This window comes from Athene cunicularia (assembly GCF_003259725.1).
Source record: "Athene cunicularia isolate RWA chromosome 7 unlocalized genomic scaffold, athCun1 chr7_part2, whole genome shotgun sequence".
Classification (NCBI taxonomy): Eukaryota; Metazoa; Chordata; class Aves; order Strigiformes; family Strigidae; genus Athene; species Athene cunicularia.
In genome coordinates this window covers 1,184,002-1,198,509 of record NW_020799108.1, presented here as the reverse complement: position 1 = coordinate 1,198,509, position 14,508 = coordinate 1,184,002, and the positions used below count along the sequence as shown (strand labels likewise).

At 39.3% G+C, this 14,508-nt stretch overlaps 1 protein-coding gene across 1 annotated transcript in view; it reads left to right on the top strand.

Moving 5' to 3' along the window:
• PDE1A (phosphodiesterase 1A) overlaps nt 1-14,508 on the top strand; it is a 161,634-nt gene that overhangs the window by 137,363 nt on the left and 9,763 nt on the right. The window contains exons 13-14 of the mRNA XM_026853204.1: nt 529-713; nt 12,833-13,108. Of these exons, the coding sequence (XP_026709005.1) occupies nt 529-713; nt 12,833-13,108 (461 nt within the window). The remainder of the gene's footprint in view (nt 1-528; nt 714-12,832; nt 13,109-14,508) is intronic.

Here is a 14,508-nt window from a genome sequence, read left to right as displayed (position 1 = left end):
GAATTTGACATTTACTTTACCTTACACGTAAGGCAGCTGCGGTAGTTCATAAGTGGATTTTAAAGCCACTCTTCTAAATCCTGCTTTGACTACACTTGAAGGCATGTACCTTGAAGAGAATTTTCAACTGCAGCTAAACTGATCTGTCATACACTTTTGTGTCTTGCTTTTTTAAAAGAGGTCAGAAAATAACAATCAGATGTCTCTTCTGTGAGCCCCAAAGACACCAATCACTATTCAAAAACACAGCTAAGAAGCTGCTTCACAATAGCTACATAAACATTATTTTCAAGAACCAACTTACAAGTAATGTCACATTTTTTTCAAGAATTCCCTGGGAAAAGGTCGTTAAGAATTGGTCCCAGGTCACAGCTTCATGAGTTGAAGAAATATTTTGTATCTTAGGCACTCTTTGTTGAAGTCAGTGATTGCATGTAGGCCCTATGGAATTTGATTCAAATTAACTGTTTGTGTGTTATTAAAATTGCCTGACTGTGTTCATAATTCAGGGTTTATTCCCTTCTGCAGCCAAAATAGTTTGGTACCAGTAAGCTATGCTGAAGCACAAAGACGACCCAGTTTTAAAAGTACAAGTGATGGAGGGGCTCACACAGAAAATTCTTTAGCAACTGTAGACCTAACGAGCTTTAAGGACAACTTGATGAAGATCATTCAAGCAAACAAAGAAAGATGGAAAGAATTAGCAGTAGAAGGTATGATATACTAAAGTGGAACGTTTTTATAGGTTACTCCCTAAGATCTCTCCCACTTTCATTTTTTAATTTCCTTCAACCTATAAAAATACATAGTTGTCTTTTATTCATGTATTTTATGTCAATGTTTGTTTAGATGGTCCCATTTTGCTCTCCCAGGAGGTATGAAGAGTTGTAGGTGATCAGGGGATGAGAGGATATCTCATAGTCTCTACAGTAAGACTCTGTGCTGCTCAACTTACCTTTAGAGGTCTGGTTTAGAAATGTGCGTTCTTGCACATTTAATCATAACTGATAATGACATCTGCTTTAAATGCTAAAATCAACAATTCAAAGTAGTATGTGCTGCCACATTTCTTAAGAAATGTAAAAGTTTGACTTTGCTGTTAGAAATGCTATTAGTTCCCCACTGTATGGAACAGAATTCAGTATTGCAGGCTTCTTGAGAGTATGCTGTAGGCAATTATTTAAATGACTCAGTGGATCTGAAGATTTGGGCAATCACAGGATGTATTAGACTGAAACAAGGCAAAACGTCACTCTTCATTTGCCGGGTGGTAGTTAATAAAGCCAAACCTGCATCAAGCATCTTAGTTCATAAACCACACCTGAAAATTGTCTGGAGTTACAGTTATCTGAGCGAAGTGATTTGTGATAATTGTTGAACCCCATTTATAACCTTGATCCAGGTTAAATGAATGACATTTTGGAATATTTTGCCCACAGTCTGTGTTGTTTCCGAGTAAGCACCTGGAATATTTCAGTATATTATTTCACTACTGGGACTGGTTTTATTGTACAGAACCTGATACTGACTGCAGGGAATGGTGTCCTGGAACGCGGTGCCAGCCTTGTCTTACATCCCATCATCCAAAGCGGCATTTTTTTTCTCAGAGAGCTGTAGACAAGACAGACAAGACAACACTGCTGAGCAGTGCTAAATTCTAATTTAGTGCTAAATTGCGAATGAATATTCTCATTAGAAGAATATTCCGTAAGAACAAGGTTCCATAAATCTATTGAGACAATGATTTGAGAGGTAGATAGATGGGGCAGCTGAGGAGGAGCTTTAACTAATATTGTCTCTTTTTGATGGGCAGCTTCATATGATTGATTGCCTCTCTTGTTACTGTCCAGCTAACACTGACTGGTCAAAAGGACAAAGCTGCTAATTTGAGATGATCAGTAGTAATTGCAGAACATCGGTGTGCCCAAGGCCACTTAGCTACAGCCTGAAGAAATCAAGCAGCTCTGGGCTGTCGACATGCAGGGTCCTTCATTATGGAAGAATGGAGAACCTGCTATCTAGAAGTCTGTCACTTCCAGTTACATGTAACTAACCAGTTTGATTTTCCCACGTCAGCTTTTTAGTATATTGTTTTGGACTTGCACAGTGCTGTCAAAGAGGTAATTCCCAGCAGTTTGTAGTGCTCTATAAATTACTGATACATTTAGCCCAGTTTTACTGGGCTGTTGACAGGCATTGAAAACAGAAAGCTGCTCACAGCAAGAAATTTAAGAATTCTTCTGGATAAATGATTGTTTCCCTATATAATCAATAATAATGTGAGGCCCGGCAAGATCCAGGAAATTCTGGGCATGCTTTCTACTGTGAAAAAGAGAGTTGTTAATGTTTGAGACTACATGGACTTTGTTGAGATTGTGGTTGTGCATACTCTAGGATGACCTTCTTTTCTTCCATCTGTTTGACTAATGAAGTGTATCTAAGTATTTCCTGGACAGAATTATGGAATTACAGTAGAATGTATAATAGGAAAACTGATGGGTAAGTGGAAATAGCTGGTCTTGAGTCCAGAGCTTGATGAACAATATCAGCTCTGTGTGATCGTGGTTGAATTTGGTTTGCAAAACCTCCGTGAGAGCAAGGAAGAGATTTATAGAAAACTGTGCCCATAAAGGGATTACTTGCAGCAACGTCTGCTGTTGACTGGAGCATGTCATGGAGACCTTCCGGATGCCTGATTAGAATCTAGGAGAACCTTGTGAATAGTACAAATACTTTTGAGTACAGATTTAGATTTTGTTAGTACACAGCTAGTAAGTTTTTTAATAAAAGTTGTGGGGGGATTATATAGGTTTTGTGAAAGTTAAGAAATTTCCCATTCATTTGGAATGGAATGTGTGTGCATTTACTCCATATGTTGGCTAAGTGAACATAGGCCTCTATAGAGCACTATCTGAGATAGCACGTAAGTTCCATGTCATATAATGGGAGAAGGAATCTTCCCCAACGGGTCCAGGTCAGCACCCTGCAAAGGCTGAAAATCCTTAATCAGACTGTACAAAATTAACGTCTAGTAAAAAAAGAAAAATACTGAAATACATCCCCTTTCCACTTGAAATTCCTTTCATATTTCACTCAAATTTGACTAAGCTTGTAAGTGAATAACCTGAGACCTTGAACTTCAGATAATTTGTTCCATCCTCTTTGGATCTCACGTTACCTTCTCTGACTCTATTGCTTGATGAAGTCTCTAGGTTGCTCTGGGCATACGTATGAAGTTGTGTTTTATTCATATGTTAGTAGGAGCATGTATGGAAGGAAGAAATATTAGGGGTAAATCACTGCCAGGTGAAAGGAGCGTTGCTATTGCTATTCATTGTTCCTAGCTAGATAATTTATGACAAGCTGCAAAGTGCAGTGAGGAGGTCACATGTGTGAGGACAGTGTGCCACGGTAGTAAGCAGGCTGGCTGTTAATGTAGATACACTCTTCCTAAACTATGACAAACAGTACTAGAGCTGTTAAAAGAACCATCTGCATTCTTGTCAATGAGTTCTGCAAACACTAGACGGTTTTTCCCAGATTAGTTCACAGGCTCAGGAAAAGTTGTCTGTATAAAATGTAGTAATGCAGATTCACAAGTAGTATAGAAAGGAAACTAGCAACAATCCATGTAATTTCCTTGAGGATGACTTGAACTCATTCCAGATTCTCACCTTTTCAGGAGAAGGCTGCTCGTGTAGCACTGGTTGTGAGTCAGTTCAGCTGGAGCAAGGGCTCCCTCAGCAAGGGTTGGAGAAGATAATCCGAATCCTGTGCCTAGACAGTCCAGAGCAGAAGACCAAGACACAGTGACACTGTTGTTGACAGAGCAGCTTGCCTGGAGATGCTGGTGATACCCTTCCCTGAAAAGATAGTTGCCACTGAGACTTGATTCAGAGCAAAGAGCTTGTACGAAGAACAGTGTGATTTATTTTGGAAAGGCCTGTGTTAGTAAGGAAAGCGTTTATCTACCTAGGCAGTTGTTTGAGATCTTCCTTAACAGAAGGCTCGCTAAATAAGATGGCTCCATTTTGCTAAAAAGGCCATGTCTTGTATAATTGATGCAGAAGAACTCAGTGCTCTATAGCCTAAGGGTCCTCAACCTTTCACCACTGGAGAATTAGAGGAATGTTTCTCAGGCCTTTCAGGGAATGCAGTTAACAGGGAATTACCATAATGATCAAACATCTGGGATGCTAATTTGAAAGCCTTGATGTTTAATTAATATTCCAAACCCCTAATCACCAGATAATCTGTCTTTGTTCAACTCAACACAGTGATAAAAAGACCATTCCATCCCGTGCCTTTTTTCAACACATAGTGTTGACGGCTGCTGCTATTTGCAGTTGTGGTAGTTGTAGCAAATAGACAGGAAAGATGCTCAGATGTGTCTGAGAAGTTCTTTTATTAAAGAAAACGTTTGCTAAATGGATTTTAAGGTCTGGCAACTATTGACCTAAGCAAGCTGCGAGAAACACTCAGCTTGTTGGCAAAGATTTAAATATCATGTAAGATCCTTCATGATGCATTTCTTAGAACATAGAGAAATTGTAACACAACGATTTAATATTTTAAAAGGACAATGTTTATTCCTTATGCGTACAATGTCTATTCCTTCATGCTTATTTTGTTCTATAAAAATGTTCTAAAGATTTACTGATCAAAGTTGGTCAGTGTTTGGCAAGCTCAGGTACTCTTAACAGAATAAAAGGGTATGGATTATAATCATACTTACCATCTGTTCAGTAGACGTTGTTATAAATAAAGTTACAGGTATAAATAGGTCTCATTACCTTCACTTTAGAGTTGTGTGAAAAAAACCCAACACAGGCCCTCACCTCATGTCATGTTGGTAACACGAAGAAATGCAGGATACAGACCAAGGGTCCGGCTGTCCGTGGAATGGGCCATTACTGGAGCATGCTAACCTTGTTCACCATCAGGATAATACAACAGCAGTATTACTTTTTGTTCCCCTTTTATGCTTACCTAACTCTTCTGAAGAATTCACTGTTACAGGACCTGATCAAAGGTTGCGTTATTTCTATGGAAAGTGATCAGCGACAAACCTTGTCCTCAACACCTTTTGGCAGCGTACTGTATGGTGCATGGATGGCTGGGATGACTGGCCGCATTGGGATGGGATGAAAAATATCTGAGGCTGAATGAGGCTCTTGCACTGTCCTGTGCCTAATTTTGATGGTAAAAATATGAAAAAAATGACAAAAATACGAAAAAATGACAACTATTGCGTCTTTGGAGTAGAAATCGGCTTTTCCTCCCCCTCCTTTCCTTCCCACCCCACTCCCGTGGGCAGCAACTTTAAATAACAAATGTCTCTTCTGAAAGACCTCTGCAAGGTACCTGCAGGCCCCCTCAGGCACTTTCAGTCCTGCATACTTCCAGTCACAATAACTAGAGGGTTTGGTTCCGTTTTGTCTGAAAGATTTTCTCTGCAGAGTCACTAATAAGAAGAGAGTAACAGCTGCTGGAATGTGAAAATCTGAGAGTGATGATCTGATAGCATGTTAATGTGATTTAGCAGCCGCTAGGAAGGATGAGCGGCAGGACCACATGGGTGACAGTCACAGAAATCAGCTGACAGTTTGGCACATCACATCTACCCTAATGAACTGTTTTAATCTGTTGGAGAAAAATAAATTCGGGGGGCTAAAGGAGTCCCATCTCAGACCAGTGACAGGGATTTTAATTACAGTGCTAAAACATTTAGGTCATAAGCAGTTTTTGAGCTAATCCAGGAAAGTGTTAAGAACAAGTGGGAAAGGGGGAATTTTCACCATTGTCTGAGGAATTGCAATGAATGTGTTGAGCTGACAGTAGCAAGATACTGCTGTTCTGTATCGCCAGTACCTGGTAAATCACTGACTAAGGGAATAAATGAACCTGATGGTGAGACCTGTTAAATATCCCCCTGGAGTACACACCAGAGAGCTGGCCCACTTCTGCATGTGACACCCTACATGACTTAAAACACCTTTTCCCTCTAGTAGGTTCAGAACAGCACGTCCTTCCCTTCCCCTGTACCGAAAGTCCCAGCATTCACGCCCCTATACTTCCAGCTAAATGGCAAAAGAGAAGTAAAAGGCAGAGGTATCCACCCTAGGAAACCATAAAGTCATAAATAATTTTTAACCAAATCTTTTAGTAAAACGTTTTGATAGCTAATTAAGCATTTGCTATGTTTTCTGTATGACAGAATGCAGTGGCATCAAGTGCCCCTGGATTACGTGGTTTGCAGTGGTATTATATACTCCTGTATCTGTGATGAAATTTGCATGAGGAGTTGAAAGTGGAAGGAGTCAGTGTCTAAATAACTCTGTGGGTTACTGCAATGTGTTCTTGGGTTTGAAAATGGCAGGTTGGTTGAGAAAAATCATGGTTGTTTGGGAACTCTTGGACATGCCTTTAAACTTACTTTGGAGTCCCAGAGGGCCCAGGATCAGTCCTCTCGTTTTCTGCAAAGCTTTGATGCTTATTGCTGGTCTCTCCTCTTTAAACTGGCTGCTGTGAGAACACGTCTTTTAGAAAGCTGCAGTTCCTTCCCGTGTCGTCTTGGGTTTGGTTGTCACTGCTGTCTAGAATTTTGTTTTCCAGTAAAAGAGAAGGCAGACAAACCTAGAAATCAAAGTTTGTGGTAATACACACAGAGAATCCATGACATGCAGAAGCATTCCTCATTACAGATTCCTCAAATAATTTAATTCTCAGTGAAGATGAACAACTTTCCTATCTAGTTCAGTAGTTTGCTAATTCTTAATACTTCAACGTCATTATGTCTTTCTGTAAAGGTAAATTATTGGAGCTTATTTTCAACACAGCCAATGGAAATAGCAATGTGATTCAGCAGAGGTTTGGTTTACTGGGGTTTAGTGCTGTGGCAGTTGCTACCATTGGCTGATTCGAGATGTTCTGCTTCCACATGGCTTTTGTGTTTTTTCTTTCCGTTTTTCTTGTCAATACATGCTCAGGTGGTGCAGCTGTTGGAGAGAAGTAAGGTATCTTACAAACCCTGTACTGGCAGGTGATAGTACTTGAATGTTCTGTTTCTTATTACAGAAAGGCCAAGAAAAGAAAATTGATGGACACATTCAGAAGAGAAAGCACCAAAATGTAGAAAAGCTTCCTCACCACTTAGCAGACCAGTTCCTGAAAGTGTTGCTGCATATACAGGCAGTGTAGCTGAGTTGGTGGGAGTCAGTGTTGTTGATAATGCAGACTCAGCAGAGGTTCTGCAGCAGCAGAGCAGTGGTACTTTGGAGATGAGAGTCCTACAGCACAGTGCTAGAGATCAAGTCATGTGACAGGTTTACTGTTTCATGGACAGTTTCATTCTTCGTTGGGCTGACTGGAATTCAGTGCTCCCATTTACTCCAGCAGACAATGAAAAAAAGAACTTAAAAAACTCACTTCAATTTTCAGAGACTTATTAAGCCAAAAAAGAAAGAGAAAAGAATTTAATGAAAGAAAAGTATCTGGTGAAAAGGGGAGAGGAAAGAAGTCACCTTCACTAGTTAACACATTTTCTGTCTATGCAAAATTACTAAACTCCAGAATTTTTCAACTATTCTGAAATTTGGCTATTGCCTTATGTTATAAATGATTGCATCCAAATTTAGTCATACACAAAATTTCCAATTTATTAAATAAATAAATAAAGATAAGCAAAAACAACACTGGAAGGACCGGGAGCCCCTGCTCTACCGGGCCCGAACCGACCAGTTTCCCTTCTCAGTATTTATTCTCATACGTAGTTATACCTTTAATACATATTCATAGGACTGCTGGGAAAAGGGTGGGTTTATAGAGATCTTTCTCGCTCATGCTCTCTTTGTCTGTTGGGGTCTTTTTTGCCCCTCTCTGGTGCTCGTGGGATGAAGTAAACACTCTTCCTCGGCCTGCCCTTTTGGTGACCCCAAACTTCGCGCATGCGTCTTACAAACAACTTCTTCTTGGGCCCGGATAACTGTAAACAACACTGAACAGAACCAGTTGGACCAGCCCGTTAGAACACGGAGTCGGGATGGCTTTGCAAAAAACAGAGAGCTATTTACACATAGCGTCACCCTGCCCCCTCGAACCCACAGTTATACAAAAGCAGTTCAGTCAAAAATACATATAAAAAGAGCAATATTTTAAACTTATTTTACACTGTGCAAAACCATATGCTGAGGTAGGTGAAAATGAACTAAAAAGTCCTAATGTTATTATAAAATAACACGAATCATGTAAACTTATTTCACACCTTATGACTCCTGCCAGTCTTCCAAGGAAAACAATGCATTGCAATGATTTTTCCAATGATTTAGCCCAGCCTAAACACCAGGGAAGAAAGGCACCACTTCTACCATGTTTACATATCAAATGCCACTATTGCTTCCCATGAGGGACAGTGATTTAAGGCAGAAGTTCAGAAATGACATAGAAGTACAGGAGAGAGGAATAAGATTGAATCACCCCTAACAGACGAGTTAAGAGAAACCATTTATTTTACAGATGAACTCACACAAATTTTGCTGAATAACACTTCGCTTCTTGTAAAGAAAACAATAACAGTTGAAAATATGTAAACAGGCCTGGCTCCAAGCACTTTTACCAAGTGAAAACAGAGAGCAAAACCAGCAGTGACAATGGCACATACCCTGAATTCACTGCGCTGCACAACACACTTCTGTCTGCTGTTACCTGAATGGACACGATAATCCTTAAACTCTTCAGTGCCTCACTGACCCACCCCGCCCCCAAAAAAGAGGGGAGTTTTCCAGACAGCCAAGATGGTTGTTCGTCTTATAAATCTCATTTATCTATTTACTCTTATTATATATTGTCAGTTTTGCAAATGTCAAGTTGCACTGTTCATCGAACACAGCCCACTTGTGTCTCTGGCTGGCCATGGCAACGTGTGCCTGCAGGGGGCGAGGAACGAGCTCCTCCCAGCAGCCCAGTGCAGGGTGAGGGGTAGCAGCCTTCTCTTGGAGGTTCCTGCCAGCTTGTGGCTGGACGGAGACAGAGACTCTGCACAGTATTTATGACAATTCTTACTGTTCAGCACAGGGGTCCAAACGTCATGCCAGATCTGCTTCTCTTATACTAGTGATATTAATTTAGCAGTGCCTTGCTTGAATTTTAGTTATTTGGTCACTGTCCTAGTCTCAGCCTCCTTTAAAGACTGCTAAATATTTCTGTTAACTCAGAATCATAGGACAGCAGAAATTATAGAAAATGCCAATTATGCTATACAATAAGAAGTTCCTGTATAATATAGAGTACAATTATTAGCTGTTATGGACAGCAGAACTCTGTATTATTCCAGCACGTATAGCATGTTCCACAAATAGCTGACATACCATAAAAATACAGTATTTTTCATCTTTTTGGCAGTGTATTTCATAGGGATTGAAGCTGCGTGGAGCAAAGCAAGTCAGAACATAGACTCAGATGTCCAGCAGATGAGACTTAATACCAAGAAAAAGGATTGAGGGTCTTAATGTAAGTTGTAATATTGTCGTAGATGATTTTGTACTTGAGGCTTTTCAGTCTCATTCACAGCTACCAGCCACTCCTCCTAGTTGACCTGAATAAATTCCTCCCAAGTGGACAAGATAATTTTCTTCAAGCTTATTTAACTGAGAGTGACTTTGAAATTTTATCACCATGGAATGGTAATCAGAGATACGATTATCATCATGAAAAGACTAATGTTTAGCAGTAATTTTAACTCCACAGGTTTTAAAATTCCACAGTATTTTTCATACTTAGATAAGAGAATATTTTTCTCATGTATTCTTTTCTACTGAGTTTTGGAATAAATACTATCATACCAGTTTAAATGCAAAAGGTATGACATTTGACTAGTATGTTAGGAGGTGTAACGGTGCAGAGATACTCCATTTCAAAGCTACATTGTTGTAAATGATCGCATCCAAATTTAGTCATACACAAAATTGCCAATTTATTAAATAAATAAATAAAGATAAGCAAAAACAACGCTGGAAGGACCGGGAGCCCCTGCTCTACCGGGCCCGAACCGACTGGATTCCCTCCTCAGAATTTATTCTCTCTCTTCTCATACATAGTTATACCCTTTAATACATATTCATAGGATTACCGGGAAAAGGGTGGGTTTATAGAGATCTTTCTCGCTCATGCTCTCTTTGTCTGTTGGGGTCTTTTTTGCCCCTCTCTGGTGCTCGTGGGATGAAGTAAACACTCTTCCTCGGCCTGCCCTTTTGGTGACCCCAAACTTCGCGCATGCGTCTTACAAACAACTTCTTCTTGGGCCCGGATAACTGTAAACAACACTGAACAGAACCAGTTGGACCGGCCCGTTAGAACACGGAGTCGGGATGGCTTTGCAAAAAACAGAGAGCTATTTACACATAGCGTCACCCTGCCCCCTCGAACCCACAGTTATACAAAAGCAGTTCAGTCAAAAATACATATAAAAAGAGCAATATTTTAAACTTATTTTACACTGTGCAAAACCATATGCTGAGGTAGGTGAAAATGGATTAAAAAGTCCTAACGTTATTTTATAATAACACGAATCATGTAAACTTATTTCACATACACCCATCTGATGTACATAGACCTGAGTTAGAGTTTGGCTGTGGTTTAGTTATCCTTAAATACACACTCTTAAGATCATCTCAAGGACTGTCATAGAAATAAGAGGCCAGCATGACAGGAGTTAAGAACATGCCATTATCACTGTTCTGATTAAACTGTTAATCTTCATTTGCCGGTTTAAGTTTTGTAGGGAGTGAAGGTAAGCAATTTTAAGTTTAGATAACTCAGCTTTGTGAACTAAAAAATAATAGTGAGTTTTGCTTACTTGAATATTGAGATTTATAAGAATGAAATGGTTAGTCACCCAGTTATACTGAAAGAAATGTGAATTCTGCTTAGAATTGTCCTAAAACACCATTCTGTGAGAAAAATACTGTCTGTTCTTGCCATCTTTCAGGTCAAAAAAGTGTGAGCTAATATTACAGTTTTATGTGGCATTATAATTCGGCACTGCTTCCTCAACTTACTGATGCATCTGAACAGCATCTGAAATATTTTGTCTTGGATTGTCCTTGGCTTTTTATAAACTTAAGGAAGAATTCTTGTAGCTTGGCCATACGGAGGCAAATATGGCATGTAAATCAGTTTCTTGGGACAAAAGCCTTAGGTAGGTAGATTATACCATGAGTGACAGATGTTTTAATTAACATATCTAGATTGAACATCAGATTTGCTCCAAGTTGCATATACATATTTCTTAGTGTCTTTAGCCCAATCACTTCTTTGTAAGAGCTGCCTTGAAGTTTGTAGAAAAAGAGTACCTGTCCAAGTTTCAGAAGATTTGGAGTCAAAAAACCCCAGGTCTCCAAAGTTTGGAAAAAAACCTGTCTTCACAATTTAGAAATTGCTCAAATTTGAAAGTTCTTGATTTTTTTAATTTTTTTTTAAGTATGCCAGAAAGTATAAGAACTGAAAAAAAGAAGGAAATTATTTAACTATTCCATGCTTCTGCACATCACTTCAGGTCTGGAGGTGTTCCTTTCCATCCCATTTCACAGGCCAAATTGTACTTCAGGGGGAACTTTCTTTGAATTCGGAAAAGTGAGGTGACAAAGATGCTGAATGCTGGTTGTGGTAGAAATGCCATTACAGACTGGGCTATCTTTCAGCTGTCATGTGCAATCACTTTTGGTTGGGATTTGGACGGGTCTCTCACAACCAGAGTTTCAGAAAGCTGCCAGTTGAACTCAATAAATATCTGAATGCTTGGTTTCTTTCCTTAAAGAAGTCTGCACAGCCAAGTTAGAAATTTTATGCAATATCATGCAGCAATTTTGTGCAGGTATTGCTCAAACTGTAATGCTTTCACTTTTAAAACTGAAAGTATTTTGTATCTTCTATATTAGTATACAAATCTAAAATCTGAATTCACAAAACAAATATTCTAATAGTGAGAGAAATAGGCCCTCAATGAAGATGGTACAGTTATCAGACTTTTCACCCTCCATCACGAGTTTTCCATTCTCTGTTTTCTTCATCTTCTAGTTCCTCCTTGTACCACCTTTTTGTGCTGCTCTGTCTCCTTTTACTCTGGGCTATTTCGTTTGTATTGTTCTCCAAGGCTCTGCAATAGAGCAAGGAATAGAGCCTTCCACAGACGTTATTTTCTCCTGTAGTTGCTGGCCTCTGAAGCACAGTTTCCCCCATATTTCTTCCTTCCCACTCTGTATCTGCCACTAGCCTTAATGGCAGCAGTACTTGATTGCATGTCTGTAACCCGCTATAGCTTGTTCCAGATGTATTTAGCTGACATTCTGGACTTTTCTGCTGACTGATAGTCCAACTTCCTTCAGGGCTTCCCTTCAGTTCTGATGCCGCCTCCATCCCCAGCAAGCTGCTCCACTCCATGTCCTTTCTCTGTTGAAGAACTGATGAGCTCTGCTCCTCCTAGTCCTGTGGTGGTAAACACCACTGCTAGGGGACATGCCTGCAGCATGGGGTCCTTGTGCCCCCATCCTTCAGCTTACGGTGTGTCTGGTGATGTTCCTTGCTCTGTACTGTGGCCAAAAAAAAAGAGGTACAAATTAGAGGTCAAACCAGAAAGCAGACCACTATGGTTCAGTTGCAATAGTGTAATCAGGGCCGGAATATGACCCATCTCAAACACATCAGTGCACATGTCCTCATGCAGAAAGTCAATGTCCACAATGTTCCCATGTGCAGCTCTATCAATCACTACTCTGAAATCAAACAACTGTGGCATATCCTTCTTATCTAATTCAAATATTTTGTTCCCTCTTTGTAGAAGAACTTGTGAAAAATGTTGGTGAACAGGAAAAAGACCAAGGCAGAAATTCCACAGATGCACAGTTACAGGAAGAGACAACAAGGATACAAAATGAGAGTAGTCAGGGAAGCGATGTTACAGCCTGTCCTCCCAGATCCATCGTCCTACAAGTAGTCTCTTTCGACACTCCTCTGAGTGATGAATCCAACTCAGAAAAATGCACTAACTCTGATCCGAACCAGAAAGATCTCACCGATGCCCAGCAAGAAACACAGAATACAGACCCACTGAATGGTAATACTTCATCACAGAGCACCAGTCAATCTAATGAAGCTGTCCAGGGCGAAGCTGCAGCAGTGTCTGGTATCTCCCTGTCAAATATCGATAGTAATGTAAAATACTGACATAAGGTGTTGTACAAACCACCACCATAAGACAGTTTCTTCAGGCTTGTGGAAAAACAGTAGTGTCCATCACTAAAACCATCAAATAAAAGTTGTTTGAGATTTAAAAAAAAAAAAAAAATCTTGATATTAGCTATTTGGTATCTAATAGAAATTTTTTTACATAAAATATCAAGACCTTTAGTTGAACTGGAAGAGCAATTTTAAAGTAATTTAAAGATGAGTATTTGCAATTAAATAGCAGTTTGTTGTTGGAGAATGAGGTAAACTTTCAAAACAGAACTATCTAACATTTTCTCTTTGAATAGGTAATTATTCTTATGCTATTAAAACACACTGCCCTTAGTTTAGGCACCTAATATGATTATTATTTTGTAAACCACATCCTTTGTAGTAAATGTAATGTGAATTTTAGAGTTAGCTTTAAGTAGAGTGAATTTGTTAACTGTAGTAGGCATGGTACTGTGTCCTTCTCTTAATCAGAAAGATGAGTCTCCTGGCTCTGGTTTGCAGGACAAGTGAAGCAGACAGAAAATCCTTATAATGTCAGAATATTTTTTTAGAGTGTAAGTATTTTATCACAAGCTGACTATGATTTAGTACCTGGTCACTGTAAGACAGTAACAAGGGCAACATGACCAAGCAATAGGAATAGGTGTTAACAAAGAAAGAGAAAGACACTGTGCATTTTCATTTTATTTTCTGGATTTGCTTATTGTTAGGATAAGCTTTGAGGTATTAGGGTAATAAGAATAATCAAGGCACATAATAACCCTTCTTTTCCCCACTTCTAATTAAAATGCTAAACTCATTAATGCCTTTATGACAGTAAGCCTTGCAATATTGTGCCATAGGTATAGCATTGTCTGGGCAGTAATGCTGAAGTGCCTATAAGGCTCAGCTTAGACATAATTATATGACTTGGCATATTTCTCTAAAACGTGTTTTATGGAGATCTCCCGCTTATTCTAGAGTTCTGAATTTGAGCTGTCCATGCTTTTATCTTTGACAGGTTTTTTTTCCATCAGAAATAACAGATGGTTAATTTAGGGTCCTAAATCAAAATATTTACATTAAAATTAATTTCACAGCATTTGAAGTTGTCTAATAGCTGATATTTTTGTCTTTTGACGTATATCTTTTGCACCAATTTTTGTATTAAAGCCCAACTTGAAATTTAAGTGCCTTAGAAAAGTTTCCCATATCCTGGATGAGGAACACAGTAAGAAAAGCTGCATCTTTTATCTTTCAAACTATGCAGAAGGCAGTTGTGGTGTAGCTGTCCTTGGG